This window comes from Populus nigra, chromosome 1 (assembly GCF_951802175.1).
Source record: "Populus nigra chromosome 1, ddPopNigr1.1, whole genome shotgun sequence".
Classification (NCBI taxonomy): domain Eukaryota; kingdom Viridiplantae; phylum Streptophyta; class Magnoliopsida; order Malpighiales; family Salicaceae; genus Populus; species Populus nigra.
This window is the reverse complement of record NC_084852.1, coordinates 36,728,049-36,743,252: the sequence shown is the minus strand read 5'-3', so window position 1 is coordinate 36,743,252 and position 15,204 is coordinate 36,728,049. Positions and strand designations below refer to the sequence as shown.

Genomic DNA, 15,204 nt, shown 5'->3' with positions numbered 1-15,204 from the left:
TCAAGGTGAAGAAGAGGGAAGATCAGTGCTTATGTATACCGATGAGGTGGTTGTGACTCCAGAAACATGAGAAGGTGGAGTTATTGTAACTTTTGCCGAGCCGGCTTCAACCATGCATCATCATATATAACCTTTATATGTGAAAGTTAATTTCAATGGGATCCCGGCCAGTTCTAACATTTATAGTCTGCAATGAAGTAGATATGAATATTTTACCCTACTCCATGATTAATACGGTAGGGAAGAAGGAATCAAACATATTGTCTTCTTCTGTCACTATATCATATTTTACTGGGGTGGTTTCTGAGACTATTGAAGTCCTCCTTGTTAACTTTTCAACGGGATTTAAAACTTCTTAATTAATTGTCAAAGCAAACTATATTGCTTTATTGGAAAAGGATTTGATCCACTTCAACATATGCATACCTTCTTCACTTGATCAGATTCTTGTGGTGTTTTGGTTGTTAGATGAAACTATTAAAGTTGTTACTTATTTGAAATGTGATAAAAATTGTTTTTTTAAATAAAATATATTAAACTAATATATTTTTTATTTTTTTAAATTTATTTTTGATATCAGTACATAAAAATAATTTAAAAAATTAAAAATTAAAAATTAAACTAAAGATTTTAAAATTTTTCAAGAACATAATCCAATTACAATTCTAAACACCCTGTAAAATCTATAGAGTTGGAAATTTTTGGATTTATTTATTTATTGTTCAGGGGCTTGTTTTTGATATAAAATTCAGGAGAGAAAAGAATTCGCTTCGGTTAACCCAGCTCAGAAAATCCTAGACATGGGCCCAGATGGCAATGTTGAAAATCATTCTAGGACCACGTGAAGCCTGCTTAGAGAACGTGGGCTGGGTGGTCCATTAAAGAAACTGTGGACCGGACCATCAAATTGTGTCATTTGTTAAAGCTGTGCAACATGGGAAGGAATTTGTATATCTTGGGCCCTTTCTTTAGTTAATCATGGAAATCAAAAATTAATTAACACAAAAACAAAACGTTGGCATCATTGACGTGTTTTTTAGTATAATAAAAAAATTTAATTGGGAGTTGAAAAGCTGACATGTGTTGAATAAAAAAATGTTTATTTTTTTTCTAAAAAAATTATTTTTTTATCAGAAGCATTTTTTTCAAAAAAAAAACTTAATATGATATGAAAAGAAAGCTTTAATAAAAAGAAAACATATTGAAAATCATATATTGCTATTTCATATGCAATAAAGGGAAAAAAAGTGATCATCCTAAAAAATTTATTTAAAATATTTATAATGAAAATATAACAAAATATAAAATTTCTTTTCATTTAGTATTAATGTCCACAAACCTTTTTTTAAAAAAAAAAACTCTGCATAACAGTTAGTATACAATAATCAATAAAATAACTATTAATATTACAAAAAAAAAAAGTACCAGATTGATAGGTATCTAATGGAATAAAATTCTAAATATGATATTAATAATTTGATCATAATGAATCTTGACTAAACTTTTAAAAAAATCATGATGGGTGTAAAAAAAAATTGCTTGTTAATATTAAAAAAAATATTATTATAGCTTTATTTGAAGAAAAAAAGCCAAACCTGAGTAGCATTTATTGGAATAAAATCCTAAATATAATTTAAATTATTTTATTATAATTAATTTTAATCTAAATTTAAAAAAAAATAGTTTAAAAAAGTTATATCGCTAAGCTTTGGTGGGCTAACACAATTGAGCAGGAAAAAAAAAAAGATAGACCATATGGGCTTGCAATTCAGACCACACGCCCAACCTTCTTTTCTTCCCTTGTTTGATAAGGTTACCCTATCTTTTTAAAAAAAATAAATAAAATAAGTAACATATCGTCTATTTATGCAGATTTTTCTACTATGTAAGGTGGCTAGAAAATCAAACTTAAACTAAATTGATTCAAAAATCTCAGTTTCAACCTCTTTTTCACTTGAAAGTATATAAAATAAATACCCCACAAACCTTAATAAAATCATTTATAGTCTTAAATTAACCTATAATTAGTCAAAGAACTAAAAACATACTAGAATATAAAAAAATTATTGATGCCTAATTTACTTTTTTAGTAAGATGAGGGGTCATAACTCATAAATAGAACTCTTTTCACCAAATGAAATTCATGGACACTAAACTCAACTATTTTTTGTTTTCGAAATAATAACAATCAACGACTTTTTCTTTACTCTGTTGTTTTCTAACAACTCTTCTTTTTCTCATATAAGAGAACAATAATGTAAATAAAATGAAATTTTGAATAAAAATATAAAAATATTAAACTAAAAAAACTAAAAATACAAAAAAAAAAAAAGTCCTCAAGACTAAAACTTGTAAAAAAGCATCTTTGTGTTAAACAAATCTTGTCTTCCTTTTTTAAAGTCAAAATTTGGTCACTTTAGTTTTAGATTTTTCTAAACAATAAAACTTTTATTTTTTTTTTATAAAATCAAGTATCAATAATATTTTTTTTCACCATATTAATTTTATTAAAGATAAATCAAATCAAAATATCAAGCTTAAACCCTAATAAACAAATGTGTAAGGATGGAAAAAAAACAAACACTATTGAAATTTACAATGATATCGCTCACCATGCATCGTAAATATGAAATCACCACAGGAAATAGGGTTTGTTTTTGTTCTTTCTTAATCGGTACTTGTGCATACGGCGGACATCACCCATAGCCGGTGATGGAATTAACATTTTGAGACCATGCCTACGAGTCTGCTTGGTAGTACTGTGGTAACTTTTGTGGTTGTGGGTTAAAAAAAGTTGTTTTATAAAAAGTATTTTTGATTGAGGTTGATTTGGTATTTATGTATGTTTGGTTAAAATTGTGGTTGAAATTGAGGTTGAACAAAAAGTAGTTTAATGTATTTGGTTAAGAATGCTTTTAAAATTGAGGCTATAAAATAATTTTAAAAATATATATATTAATATTGATAGTTTATAATTTAAATATTGTAGATTTAATTATTGCTATTACATCATGAAATAAACAATACTTTATATAAAATATTTTTATTGTTCCATTAAATTATCTACAATTCCATCACGTATGTAATACATCCGACAAGGACTACAGTTTTTTTTTGTTTTTTAAGAGCGCAACAACATCAGGTAAAATATAATCAGGAACAAAATTGGGACTGCGATCAAATTCTGCAAATGTTACGTCATCAAGTGATCTTCGTCTAATTCATGTAGTGCTATTGAATAATGTTTAACACTAGTTTTTCAAATAAAACACAATTAAAAATAAAAAATAATTTTTTTATTTTATTGGGTTGGACCCGGTTCAATATATTTTTAGCTTTGGACCAAACTCGGTCCGGCCAGAACAGTGAAGCATGGCTACACTGTTCGCATGAATAGTGAAGCCGTGCTCCACTATTCATTGATTCCTCCGCGCAAGAAGCATCAAAATTTTACTTCTAAAAAACCTGCGGCACAACCATAATTTATGGTGGGTCCTACCAAAATGAACTTTTGTTTTTTGCTTAACAAAACAATAATATTTGTGATTGCGGGTGAACCTCACCTGCAGCCACACTACCAAATGGCCACTACATCCTTTAATCGTGAACTAGCAATATTTTTTATCAATAAAAAAATAAACATGTAAACTTTTTTCGATGTTTTTTTTTCACATAACTAAAAACTTCTAAATATAAATCAAAAGGTATATACATGTCTTTAATTAAAACAATTAAGAATTATTTGTGTAAATAAATAAATAAAAAGTTATTAATAATAACTAAAAACAAAACTGAAAAAATTAAAAAAACAAATATAAATCAAGATGTTTTGGCTTTGCAAGAAATAGAATAATGAATGCATGTGGTGTAGAAGATAGAGAGGCTCTTAGAGTTCATTTGGTATTGTAGTAGATGTTGTTTTTCAAAATGTTTTTTTGCTTGAAAATATATCGAAATAATTTTTAAAAAAAAACATTATTTTTGACATCGACGTATTAAATCGATTTAAAAACGTCAAAAACATTTGAAGTAAAGAAAAAAATAAAATAAAAATTAGTTTTTTTCAAAACACAAAAATGCTTTTGAAACAACATTAATATTTTTTTTTGTATTTTGGTTTTAAAAAGGGTTTGAAAAAATACTTAAAAATTGATACTTTCATCTCATTAACATACCATATGCCCTATATTAATTTATTAACATCAGGATCTCTTTAATAAAGGATATAAGCCACACAAAATTAGTAGTTGTATCTGTTAATACACAAGTGATATTTGGATAACGAATGTTCAAGACATATGATGGGTGACAAATTCAAATTCACCTCCTTCAAAAAGAGGAATGTCAAACATGTGACATTTGGAGATGATACCAGGGGAAATGTAAAACATATTGGAAATTCGCTTATTATCGAGCATGTTTTACTTATTTATAATTTAAAATACAACTTGCTTAATAGTAGCCAATTTTGTGATAGGAGCAACAGGGTTATTTTTAAATTTTTACTTTGCTTGATAATTCACATTATTGACAACAAAATAATCCTCATAGGAAAAAGACTTGGAAACACTTATGTGATTAATTGATTATAATGTTAAATGTTTTAATGCTTGATGGGACTCGCCTTGTATTTGGCATAGAAGACTTTGACATGCTAACATGAAATTGATTCAAAAGCTATCCATGAAAGACCTTACGAGGGGACTTCCACATCTTGAGCACAAAAAAAAAGTGATTTTTGATGCTTGCCAATATCAAAAGCAAGTCAAAAGCTCATTCAAAGCCGATAATCAAGTCTCTATAAATTAAGCATTGCAACTTCTTCCTATGAACATATTTTGTCCTATATATGTTTCAAGTCTTGGTTGTAAGATATATGCATTTGTCATAGTAGATTATTACACTAGGTTTACATTGATTTTATTTATTGCATACAAAGATGAAGCACTTGAAGCTTTTTCAAAATTTTATAAAAGAATTCAAAATGAAAAAAAAAGTTGTTTGATTTCTAAAATTAAAAGTAATCATGGTGAAGAATCTGAAAATTTTGCATTTGAAATCTTTATGAAAAAAATGGTTTTAAGTATGAATTTTAAACTCTAGAGTTTCAAAACAAAATAGAGTTATTGAAAGGAAAAATCAGTTACTTTAAAAAATAGAAAGAATTATGCTAAATGAGTATAATTTGCTCTAATATTTTTTAGCAAAAGCCATAAGCACTTCATGTTATGTTTCAAACCGAGCTTTTCTTAGATCAATTTTATATAAAACTTGATATGAGCTTTGGTTTGAGCATAAACTTGATATTCATATTTTTATGTATCTAGATCAAAATATTTTATTTTAAATATAAAAGATAATTTAAGAAAATCTAATTCCAAATTTGATGAAGATATTTTTTTTGGTTATTCTTCTACTAGAAAAGCATATGGAGTATATAATCATAAGAATCTGGTAGTTAAAGAATCATTGCATGTTGTATTTTATAAGCCTAACCCTTTTGATCCTGAAAAGGTTTTTCATGGTCTTAAGCAAGCTCCTAGAGCTTGGAATGAGAGACTAAGCAATTTTATTTATTTATTTTAAAAGGCTTTAATATGGAAAAAATTAATTCAATATTATTAGTGAAATACAAAGAACATGATATAATCAATGTACAAATTAATGTTGATGGTATTTTAGTTGGTGCTACTAATAAATCTTTGTGCAAGGAATTTGAAAATTATGTGCATAAAGCATTTAAGATAAACATGATTTGTTTAGACGGTAAAGATAAAAATAATTCAAGAAAATTATATGCATAAAGAATTTTAAGAAGTTTTTGAAATACAAAAACAAAAAAATTTTAATTCATGGTGGTTTTATTGTTGTTTTAGTGCGTTTGAAAATAAAAAAAAGTTTGATTGGTGGTAAAGGTAAGCTAGAATCACTGTTATGTACAAGAGAGAAAAATAGATTGTTGTACATTTATTATATTGATCTATTTTATTGTCGAAGATGAAGGGAATGATGGATGCCTTGAAACTAGGGTTTTAATTTCTTTAAATAGTTAAGGAACAACTTTTTTATTTTTTATTTTTCATCTTATTTGTTATCTAGGTTTTTTTTTCTAATGTCTTCCTAGTGTTTTTTCCTTGTCTTTTTTTTTTTTAACCTGAGCCCTTATTTATAGTGTTGAATCCATAGAAAACAAAACTCAACAATTAATTTGAAGATTTTTTTTCTTGTTTTATGAAAATCTTGATTTTTGGAAAATTTATGATTATAAATTATTTTTTCCAATCTTTTTCTTTTTATTTTGACCATAATTGATGTTTTTTTTTAATATTCTTATTAAAACTTTCCAAGTCAATTATCATCTTTCATGGTTTAGTTGAATTTTTATTTTATAAAAGATGATCCCTCTTTGTTTTTTTTTATCTGATCTTTCATTATTTAATCCTTCTTTATCTTAGTCTTATCTTTTTCTTTACTTATCATTTTACTCTTTAATTTTTTTTTGTTTTTCCTTTTCATTAGTTTTTAAAATTTTTATCTTTATTATCTTAACTTCGTCGCACACAGAATAAATTAAATGAAAGTGCCAAAAATAATAAAAGAGCTATAAATTGACTAAAGCATATTCAAAAAATATTTTTTAAAAATAAAATTCTATTTTAAAATACATTTAAAAATAAAAGGTTAAAAATGAGTTATGATAGTTTTTATAAAATATTCATTTATAGAGTTTGAATTTCATTATTTTTAATTTGCAATTGATAGTATATGTACATCTTCATATATGTATGATTGTAGCTATTATAAAAAAAGCCTTTACATTATAACTATGATATAAGAGTGTTGGGAGCAAAAGAGTATGAGATAATTTATCTGCTTTTTTCTCATTTACATAAAAAAAGAACAATTTCTCTTTACAATAAAGGACCAACTTCTTAAAGTTGAAAGTACTAAACTAAAAGTATGAAATATGTAAGAATAACCCCCCCCCCCTTATTTTCTAGTAAATTTTATTGGTATCACTTTTTACTTTTTTTTATTATTATTATTAGATTGATATGTATTTTAAAATTTGATATAAACTAGATGATTCAATATACTTATACTAACTTACATTTGCCATAACCTAATTTTTTACTTCTAAAAAAATAAAAAGATAAAAAATGAATGAACAAAAAAATATTTGAGAATTGGGTTAAAACAACACAATTTGAAAGTTTGGGGACTAATAAGAATTGAATTATAAATTTAAGAGTTAATTTGGTCAAAAATTGAAAGAATTGATAAATTTGGGGACTTAATTGAATTTGAAATTAATTTAATGAAATCAAGGACACAATTGTTAAATGTAAGAAGTTCAAGGGATAATAGCCATTTCCAGGGATACAAACGGCACCGTTTTGAACCACTGTTCATTGCCTTCTTCATTTCCAGACTAGGGACCGATTCAACAGGAAACCAAAACTGTTTTGGACCACGACTCCAATGAACATCTCCTCAGCTGCCCATTATCTTCCAAAGGCCACGTTGAACAGCCCAACAATAGCAGGACTGTTATTTCCCTGTTTCTTCTTAAAGAAACAGAGGCGTTCATGCCACACAATCTTGAGGCACGAACACATCAACAGAGGCCATCCTTTGGCTTTATAAAAGCCAAAGAAAGCCACATAAAAGAGAGAGAGGATGAATGAGAAACCGAATTGGGAAAGGCAAACAAGCCTAACATAGAGACGAAAACGAGAAAACACAGAAGAGGGAGCTTTCATTCAACCAGCAACACCTCATGCATTTATCACCATCATCTTCGTCCTGAGTTGGGGGGAGACAAATAAGATTGATAGAAAGAAAAACACAGAGAACAAGGGAGAGACAGGGGAGAAGAACTGGAAAAAAAAACAGAAGAGGGAAACAAAGGGTGAGACCGTTATACTTCGTCTTCAGTAATAGCTTCAGAGCTCCATCTTTAGCAACCACTGGACCAGGAACAGGGCAATGCAAAAGAGAAATACAAGGACGAACTGGGGAAGAGAACGAACAAACACAAGAAGAACTGGATAGGGAGAACACGGACATAAATAAAAACACAGAAAACGCAAAAGAAACACAGAAAGCAAAAAAAAAAACAGAGAGAAGGAAGAATAGAGAAAGAACTGAAAATGAGAGTAGCATCGACCCGTCAGCTTCTGTAAGGACTATGGACACCACCTATCTCCACATTGGTGTGATATTGTCCACTTTGGGCCTAAGCCCTCATGGATTTGCTCTTGGGTTATACCTAAAAGGCCTCACACCAATGGAGATATTTATCCATCCTTATATACCCATGATCCTCCCCACTTCTAGCCAATGTGAGACTTTGATCGTATACCTAACAATCCTCCCCTCGAACAAAGGACCACCGAGCTTCCCCTCAAACCGATCATTCATCCGTCCACTCTCTACCAACCAGGATTCTTCATTCTCTACTTCACCGTGTTGGGGTCAGGACACGTCCATGAAGCATTCGGAGAGCATTACCTGACTTGAGAGTTTGCTCTTTCTAGGTCAACTCCTCTTCACCGTGTTGGGATCAGGACACGTTCATGAAGGGAGCACACTGCCTATCCAATAGAGCTGATCCATGGATTACATCGTGATTGGGGGCCCACCACCTTTTGTTCGGAATTCCGAGGATTCATCCATCATGGCTAACTCTGGAGCCTGGCTCTAATACCACTTGTAAGGACTATGGACACCACCTATCTCCACATTGGTGTGATACTGTCCACTTTGGGCCTAAGCCCTCATGGATTTGCTCTTGGGTTATACCTAAAAGACCTCACACCAATGGAGATATTTATCCATCCTTATATACCCATGATCCTCCCCACTTCTAGCCAATGTGAGACTTTGATCGTATACCTAACAGCTTCACCATCGTTTTCATCCCCAAGTGCCAGCTTCGCCTCCAGCTGCACCAGGTAAGCTTTTTTTGTTCTTCCCCGCTCGTAAAATAATTACCCTGTCACTATGCAAAGCATGCGTGAGTAATTCATGCATGCACGCATAGTGACCGGGTTGGTCACTGGCTGAGGCCAGTGACTAGGCCAGGCTTGCTGGGCCTAGCTCATGGGCTGAGCTAGACCCAACCTAAAATATATTAAAAAAAACTGAAAAATAAAAAGATATGTATGCATAGATTTAAATTCATCTTATTGGTTTATTCACTGACACCAGAGTCAGGAATATCATTCTCTTTTATTTTATTTGTAGTTATATAATATTTACCAATGCCAGAGTTGGAAGTATCCGTAGTTGAATATTCACTAACACCAGAGTCATAAATATTACACGCAAACCATCACATCATAAATCAACAAACTTTTAGCAATTTAAAACAAAATCAGCAATGCAGCTTACTTCAGGTAGGGTGCGCTAGAGGTGTTAATACATTCCCTAGCCACAACCAGTCTCGTACTATAGAATTTTTATTGATCAGTTAGGGTTTCTAGTGACTATAATATTAGATGGTAACTCTTTAAATAAGACATTTCCCCAAAAAACAAGATGTCATAAATCTATTCTTTTCATTTTGAATTTTTAAGACCACCGTGATATTAGGTGTAACAATATTTATACAGAAAAGTAATAACTTACATTATATGGACAAGTAAGACCACTCAAAAAGGTTTTTAGTTCCATTAATTACCTCTTTACAAGGGTGATGATTTAATTACATTCATCAAAAATCCAAATTATTTAATCTATGGAGGTTGAATTTTACTTAATTTATCTAGGGTTAAATATATTGTAGGTAAAACTAGATCTTGTCTTATTATGTTTAGATGTGGGGCGTTAACTATAACCAAACAAATATTTTAATTTTAATTTTAATTTTTTTTAATTTATATATAATTTATTAGGTAGATTTACATGTTGAAATGTATTTTATCATCAATTTTTATCTTTTAATTTTTTAAGATATGATTTTATATAATTTATAATTATGAATTATTTTTATAAAAAAATCTCAAATTGAATCTAATTGTCTCGATAGTTATTCAATGAGTGGACAAAATCCTTCACCAAATCATTCAAGAATTATGGACTCATTATAAAAATAACTGAAGAATTTTATATTTTTATATAAAAAAAAACAATTACAATCCCGTTTTTAATTTTTTTATATATAAAAAATCAGCTCAAAAAGCGTTCTACAATCCCCGTCGTACAGTTCCCGCCCACTCATCAGAAACCTTGCCGTAATCAACTAAAACAACTAGGGCCATTAAGTTCAACCAGACCCCACACATCACCGTCAAGCCAGACCTTAAATCCATCGCCACGTACACCCACACCCCCCCTTAAAAACCCGCCATTTGCCCTGCTCTTTTTCAAAATCTTTCAAAAAAACTCAAAACCCCATCTCTCTCTCTCTCTCTCTCTGCAACCAAAACCCTAGAAAATTCCGCGACACTCGCCCCCACCATGCACCCGCAGTCGTACACCGTCGATTCCCTTTCCAAATCCCAAGACCTTGCCTCATCCATCTGCCACTCCTCCACTCCTCCTCAGATCTCCTCCGTCTGCGCCTCCATCGACTCTTTCTTGCACTCTCACTCCCCCGATCAATCCCGCTGCTTCTTCTCCCTCGCCTTCCCTACTCTAATCCGCAAGCTTTACGGCTTCGATGACTCAACGTCGCCGCCCAGCAAACAATCTAGCGCAGGTGGATGGCTCGACATTATCCACCTAGCAAACGACCCCGCTTTAACTTCTAGGGTTTTCAACTTCCTCTCTCCGAACAGCCTACTTTTCCAATCAATCTTCGCCGTTGATCGTCAATATTTAGTCAATTACGCGTTCCCAATCGAACGGTTGCCGGAGTGGGCTCGGTTTATTCTATCAGGCGAAAAAGGTTGTCAGGTTTTAAACAATCTTTGCCCTCTTTTTAAAGATAAAGTAAAAGAAGATTCGATTAAAGGAGGAGGATCTTTATATTATCAAGTACAATTAAATTTATTTGAATATTTCATGTTCTGGTTCGCTTATTACCCTGTTTGTAAAGGAAATAGCGATAATTTGAAAAGTTTAGCAACTGAAAGACCAAAAAAGTTCAAATTAGAGAATTGGACATCTTCCATTCCGTGTTTTTCACATCCAAAACATGGAAGCGAGCGAAATGTGGAGGGCAATGATGATCTTTATATGCGGCTATTGTATGCATATTTGCGTGCGTTTGTGCCTGTTTGTGATTTGAATTCACACCAGCCTTATCGTGGTTCGCTTTTACATTATGGGTATGGAAATGATGGGTCAGTTTTGTATAGAGCGGAGTTTTTTGTTGACGTGTTGGTGAATTATTGGTTGGTTGATAGTGATTTCTCGCCGTTGAATGTTAATGTTTGCAAGTCATGGGGTTTGTCCTTTAAGTTGAGGTTGGTTCCAGGGGAGACCCCGCCGACACCAAATTTAGGTGAGGTGGTGAAGTTGTTGGTTAAGTATTTGAATTTGAGTGCGAGTGCAGTGAAAGAAGGGATTGAACATTTTGAGAATCCATCTCGGAGTAGGGTTTCTTCTGAGAAATCAAAGGATTTGGCTGCATCCATCAATAGTCCAATGCATGTGGTTGGCTCATGGAATGCTTGGATTCAGAGGCCGGCATATAGGTTTATTTTGAGGTCATTTCTATTTTGTCCTATGGGGACTACAATTAAGAATGCTTCACAGGTGTTTTCTGTGTGGGTTACTTATTTGGAACCGTGGAAGATTGGTTTGGATAATTTTGCAGAGCTTGATGCCATTATAGATGGGTCAGGGAACGATGTGAAGAAGGAAGGTGAGAAGAATGTAGAATGTGGCTATTCTTCTTCATGGCAGGGCTATGTACTGTCCAATTATCTATACTACAGTTCGTTGGTTATGCATTTTATTGGGTTTGCACACAAGTTTCTTCACACTGATCCTGAAATGATAGTCCAGATGGTATTGAAGGTTTGTCACTAAAAAATAAGCCTTCCCTGGGGTTAATGCTTTTCAGAATTTGTCTTTCCTTTCCATCTTTATTCTGGTTAATTTTCTTTCAGCATGTTTCCTGCTTTCTATGGTAAATCAATTCAGAGATGATTAGGACTGCTTGCTTTTGGACTTGACCATGATTTTCATTTGTGTTCGTGTTCATCTCGCTCAGGGTTCTCACATGGTTTATATGATCTTTTATTTTTCTTTCTCTGAGCTACTTCATATTCCTGCCTGTTAATTGTCAGCCTTTCCTTTTCTGGGATTTTTTTTTGGTTGGGGGGCTATGACCAGAGCTAGGATAGCTTCCGTAACTTTATGTGCTCTTTCTCTGTTTTATATTATATATAATTTTGGGTTGTTATTCAGGATTTGAAATATCTCAGATTAATTTGCATCATTTCAAATCAGCATTCAAGTCTAGCTTGCAAAATATTCGTATTAGATTTCATGTACACTTTGTTGGACATGCACAGACGATGTTACATGTCACTTCTTTCATGTTTAGCCATCATTTCTTGACTTTACAAACCCCAATGCATTAATTGAGCAGTATTTCATCTTGGGTTTTAGTATCCATGGAGTGACGGACCAGTTTTATCCCATAATTCTCTTCTGCTCTGCACTTTAGACAAGAGATTTCATGTTTATAGGTTTTAGTCAGATGCTGATGGAGTCTTGTGACTCTGTCAGTGAAAAGAAACAAATAAGCTTCAGGATAAGGCACATGTACTGAGTTCTCTGGAGTTCTGCTGTGGATTAAAATTAGAAGGTTCAGGGCTTTACCTGGTGCTGGAAGTTACCTCCAGTGATCAGAAATGTAGTATTTGAGCATAAGCAGTGACTTGATGGCATGATGAATTTGTCTTCACATGTGATCCAGTCTAGTGAAGGTTGGTTAGTCTTCATTGCAGCACTGGCCTATACTTGTAGAATTTTCCTCGATAAGCTGAACTTAGAACTTATTGTAAGATGATCTGTTTATCATGAATAGAAAGTCATTTTGAGCGTAATTAATCATCATCTTTTTGTTTAGAATGGGAAACAAAAGTTGCTGTTCTATTTTTAGTAGATATATTTTGTGGTCGAATAAGTGTGTAAATTATATACAAAAAAATAATAATTTGTTCAAGCATACAAGAATTCAAGCTTTTGCATGTTTACAATACTATCATGCGAGCATTAGCTGCATAATCACTTATCTCCATTGGAGATTTAGTGCAGATTGTTTTGCTTTAACTTTTACCATTTTATTTAATTCATACCTTGTGATTTCAGGTGATAAAAATACTGACATCATCTAAAGAGTTGACTGATCTTATAAAGAATGTTGATACTGCTTTTCATTCGCGACAAGCTGGGTCTGGCAAATCAATGCTTAGTAGTTTATATGGATATATTCCTTTAATTCGTGAACAGTTGCTGGTAGATTCATCCCTCTCCCTTTCTCTCTGCTCTGGTTTCATTTTTCTAATGTTGTGTTGAGACTAAACAATCGAGGCACTGACCTTGCAATAAGTTTTTAATATTGAACCATACGATCCTGTCTTTTTTAGTTCTTTATTGTTAATATCTTGAAAGTGTTTCTTGTAATATCAGTTATTTTACTTTATGAAATTCATGGTCTTGAGTTTTTTCCAACTACCTTTATCTGGTGCTAGGATTGGGAAGATGGTTTATGTGAGAGTGATGCTGATGGTTCTTTCCTGCATGAGAATTGGAACAAAGATTTAAGGCTTTTTGGTGATGGAGAAGATGGTGGACAACAGCTACTCCAGGTTTCTATAGTTGTTATTTATGAATTTGTATTTGTGTTGGGTACATTGATCTACCTTCTGACTATGGATCAGGATCTCAGTTGTTGTTTATGATGTTATTATTGCAGTTGTTCATATTGCGTGCTGAAGCTGAGTTGCAAGCCAACTCCGGTGATAATCTTGCATGCAACCTTCAGTGTATAGATTCATTAAAGTTGCAGGTAAGCTGTTTTTTTGGTGGCCATACTGTGAAACAGATCTCATTTACGCCAGAAGTAAAACATGTGCAATCACGGGATGAAATATTTAAGCCCAGAAGAGTTTTCAACCATTCATCGCACAATGTCAAATACAAGGGTGACTGGATGAAGCGCCCCATTTCTGATGATGAGGTAGCATGGCTGGCAAAATTTCTTGTATGGCTATCAAGTTGGTTAAACGAGAATCTTGGGCTATATCAAGCAGAGAGAAGCAATGTTGATCCTAAATTGTCATATGTGGAGCCTCCAAGTGATGCAGGAAATGTGTGCGGATCCACAGAAATCATGAAAATGACATTATGTGCTGTTTGTTCTTGGTTTTTGATGTCGGGAGCTATGGTAGTGAGGCTAATGAGAAAGCACGGTGCAAGGGTGAACCTCAGGATGTTAGCATCAAAGAAGATTGTGATGGTTTTGCTCGCATGTTCTGTATTCCGTATATTGAAGAGAGTTTTTGGAACAAGTCCAGTGTAGATAAAGAGTGAAGGAACAAGGATACATGGATTGACAGAAGTATAAACTATAATGACAACATACTAATATAGAGAAAAGAAAAAAAGATGCAAAGGTGTTTTTCCTGTTCTTGCAATGCTTGTTGCTTTGAGCTTTTCGTTCGTCCTTGGCCCTCTTGTAATTAAGCATGATTTTTGGGCAGTGTGAAAAATGTTTCAGGCCTTGCTTCCCTCCTGAATTTTCTTTCTGGCTTATCTGCTCATGTATGCAGCACCGCAGAATCAACGATCTTTGTTCCACGCTCTGTTCATCTTATAGTTCTTTCTAATGACTGAATCCCATGGTGCTTGGCTTTTAGCTTTTAGGCATGGTTCTTATAACATCAGGTAAAATTCACCGAGTCTTCAAATATAGTAACTGGATACATCTCCTGTTAAAGTTTTTTTGATGGTTGCAAGGTTGTTTCTGCTCAACTCATGAGATTAAGGGTAGTGTGGCGAGTTCTTGAAATCTTGGTTTTTTAAAAAAAGTTTATAATTTGTTGTTTTTTTTATTTTATTTTAAGTTCCTAAAATGTTAAAAAGAATTTGCCAGTGATTAGGAGCCTTTTTGTTGCGGGTGATGAAGGCATAACGACAGGAGGACCCTTAGCATGTGATTTGCCTCAGTTCAAATAAAAAATAAAAAATGTTTGGAAACGTGGTATAAATTATATTTTTAAAAAATTTAATTTTTTTAAT

General features: G+C 32.3%; 1 protein-coding gene across 1 annotated transcript; it reads left to right on the top strand.

The window, feature by feature from the left end:
* The first annotated feature begins 10,364 nt into the window (after positions 1–10,364).
* LOC133679696 (uncharacterized) lies at positions 10,365–14,828 on the top strand. Its single transcript, XM_062102371.1, has 4 exons — positions 10,365–11,970; positions 13,273–13,419; positions 13,656–13,772; positions 13,880–14,828. The coding sequence occupies exons 1-4, from the start codon at positions 10,465–10,467 to the stop codon at positions 14,483–14,485; spliced, it is 2,376 nt and encodes a 791-aa protein (XP_061958355.1). The 5' UTR covers positions 10,365–10,464; the 3' UTR covers positions 14,486–14,828.
* Positions 14,829–15,204: the final 376 nt, after the last annotated feature.

Bases quoted from the DNA above. Each gene is read 5' to 3' on its own strand.
- LOC133679696 (XM_062102371.1), top strand. From the start codon at position 10,465: ATGCACCCGCAGTCGTACACCGTCGATTCCCTTTCCAAATCCCAAGAC. The intron at 11,971-13,272 runs GTTTGTCACTAA...TTGTGATTTCAG, and splicing joins TAGTCCAGATGGTATTGAAG to GTGATAAAAATACTGACATC. The intron at 13,420-13,655 runs GTAGATTCATCC...ATCTGGTGCTAG, and splicing joins TAATTCGTGAACAGTTGCTG to GATTGGGAAGATGGTTTATG.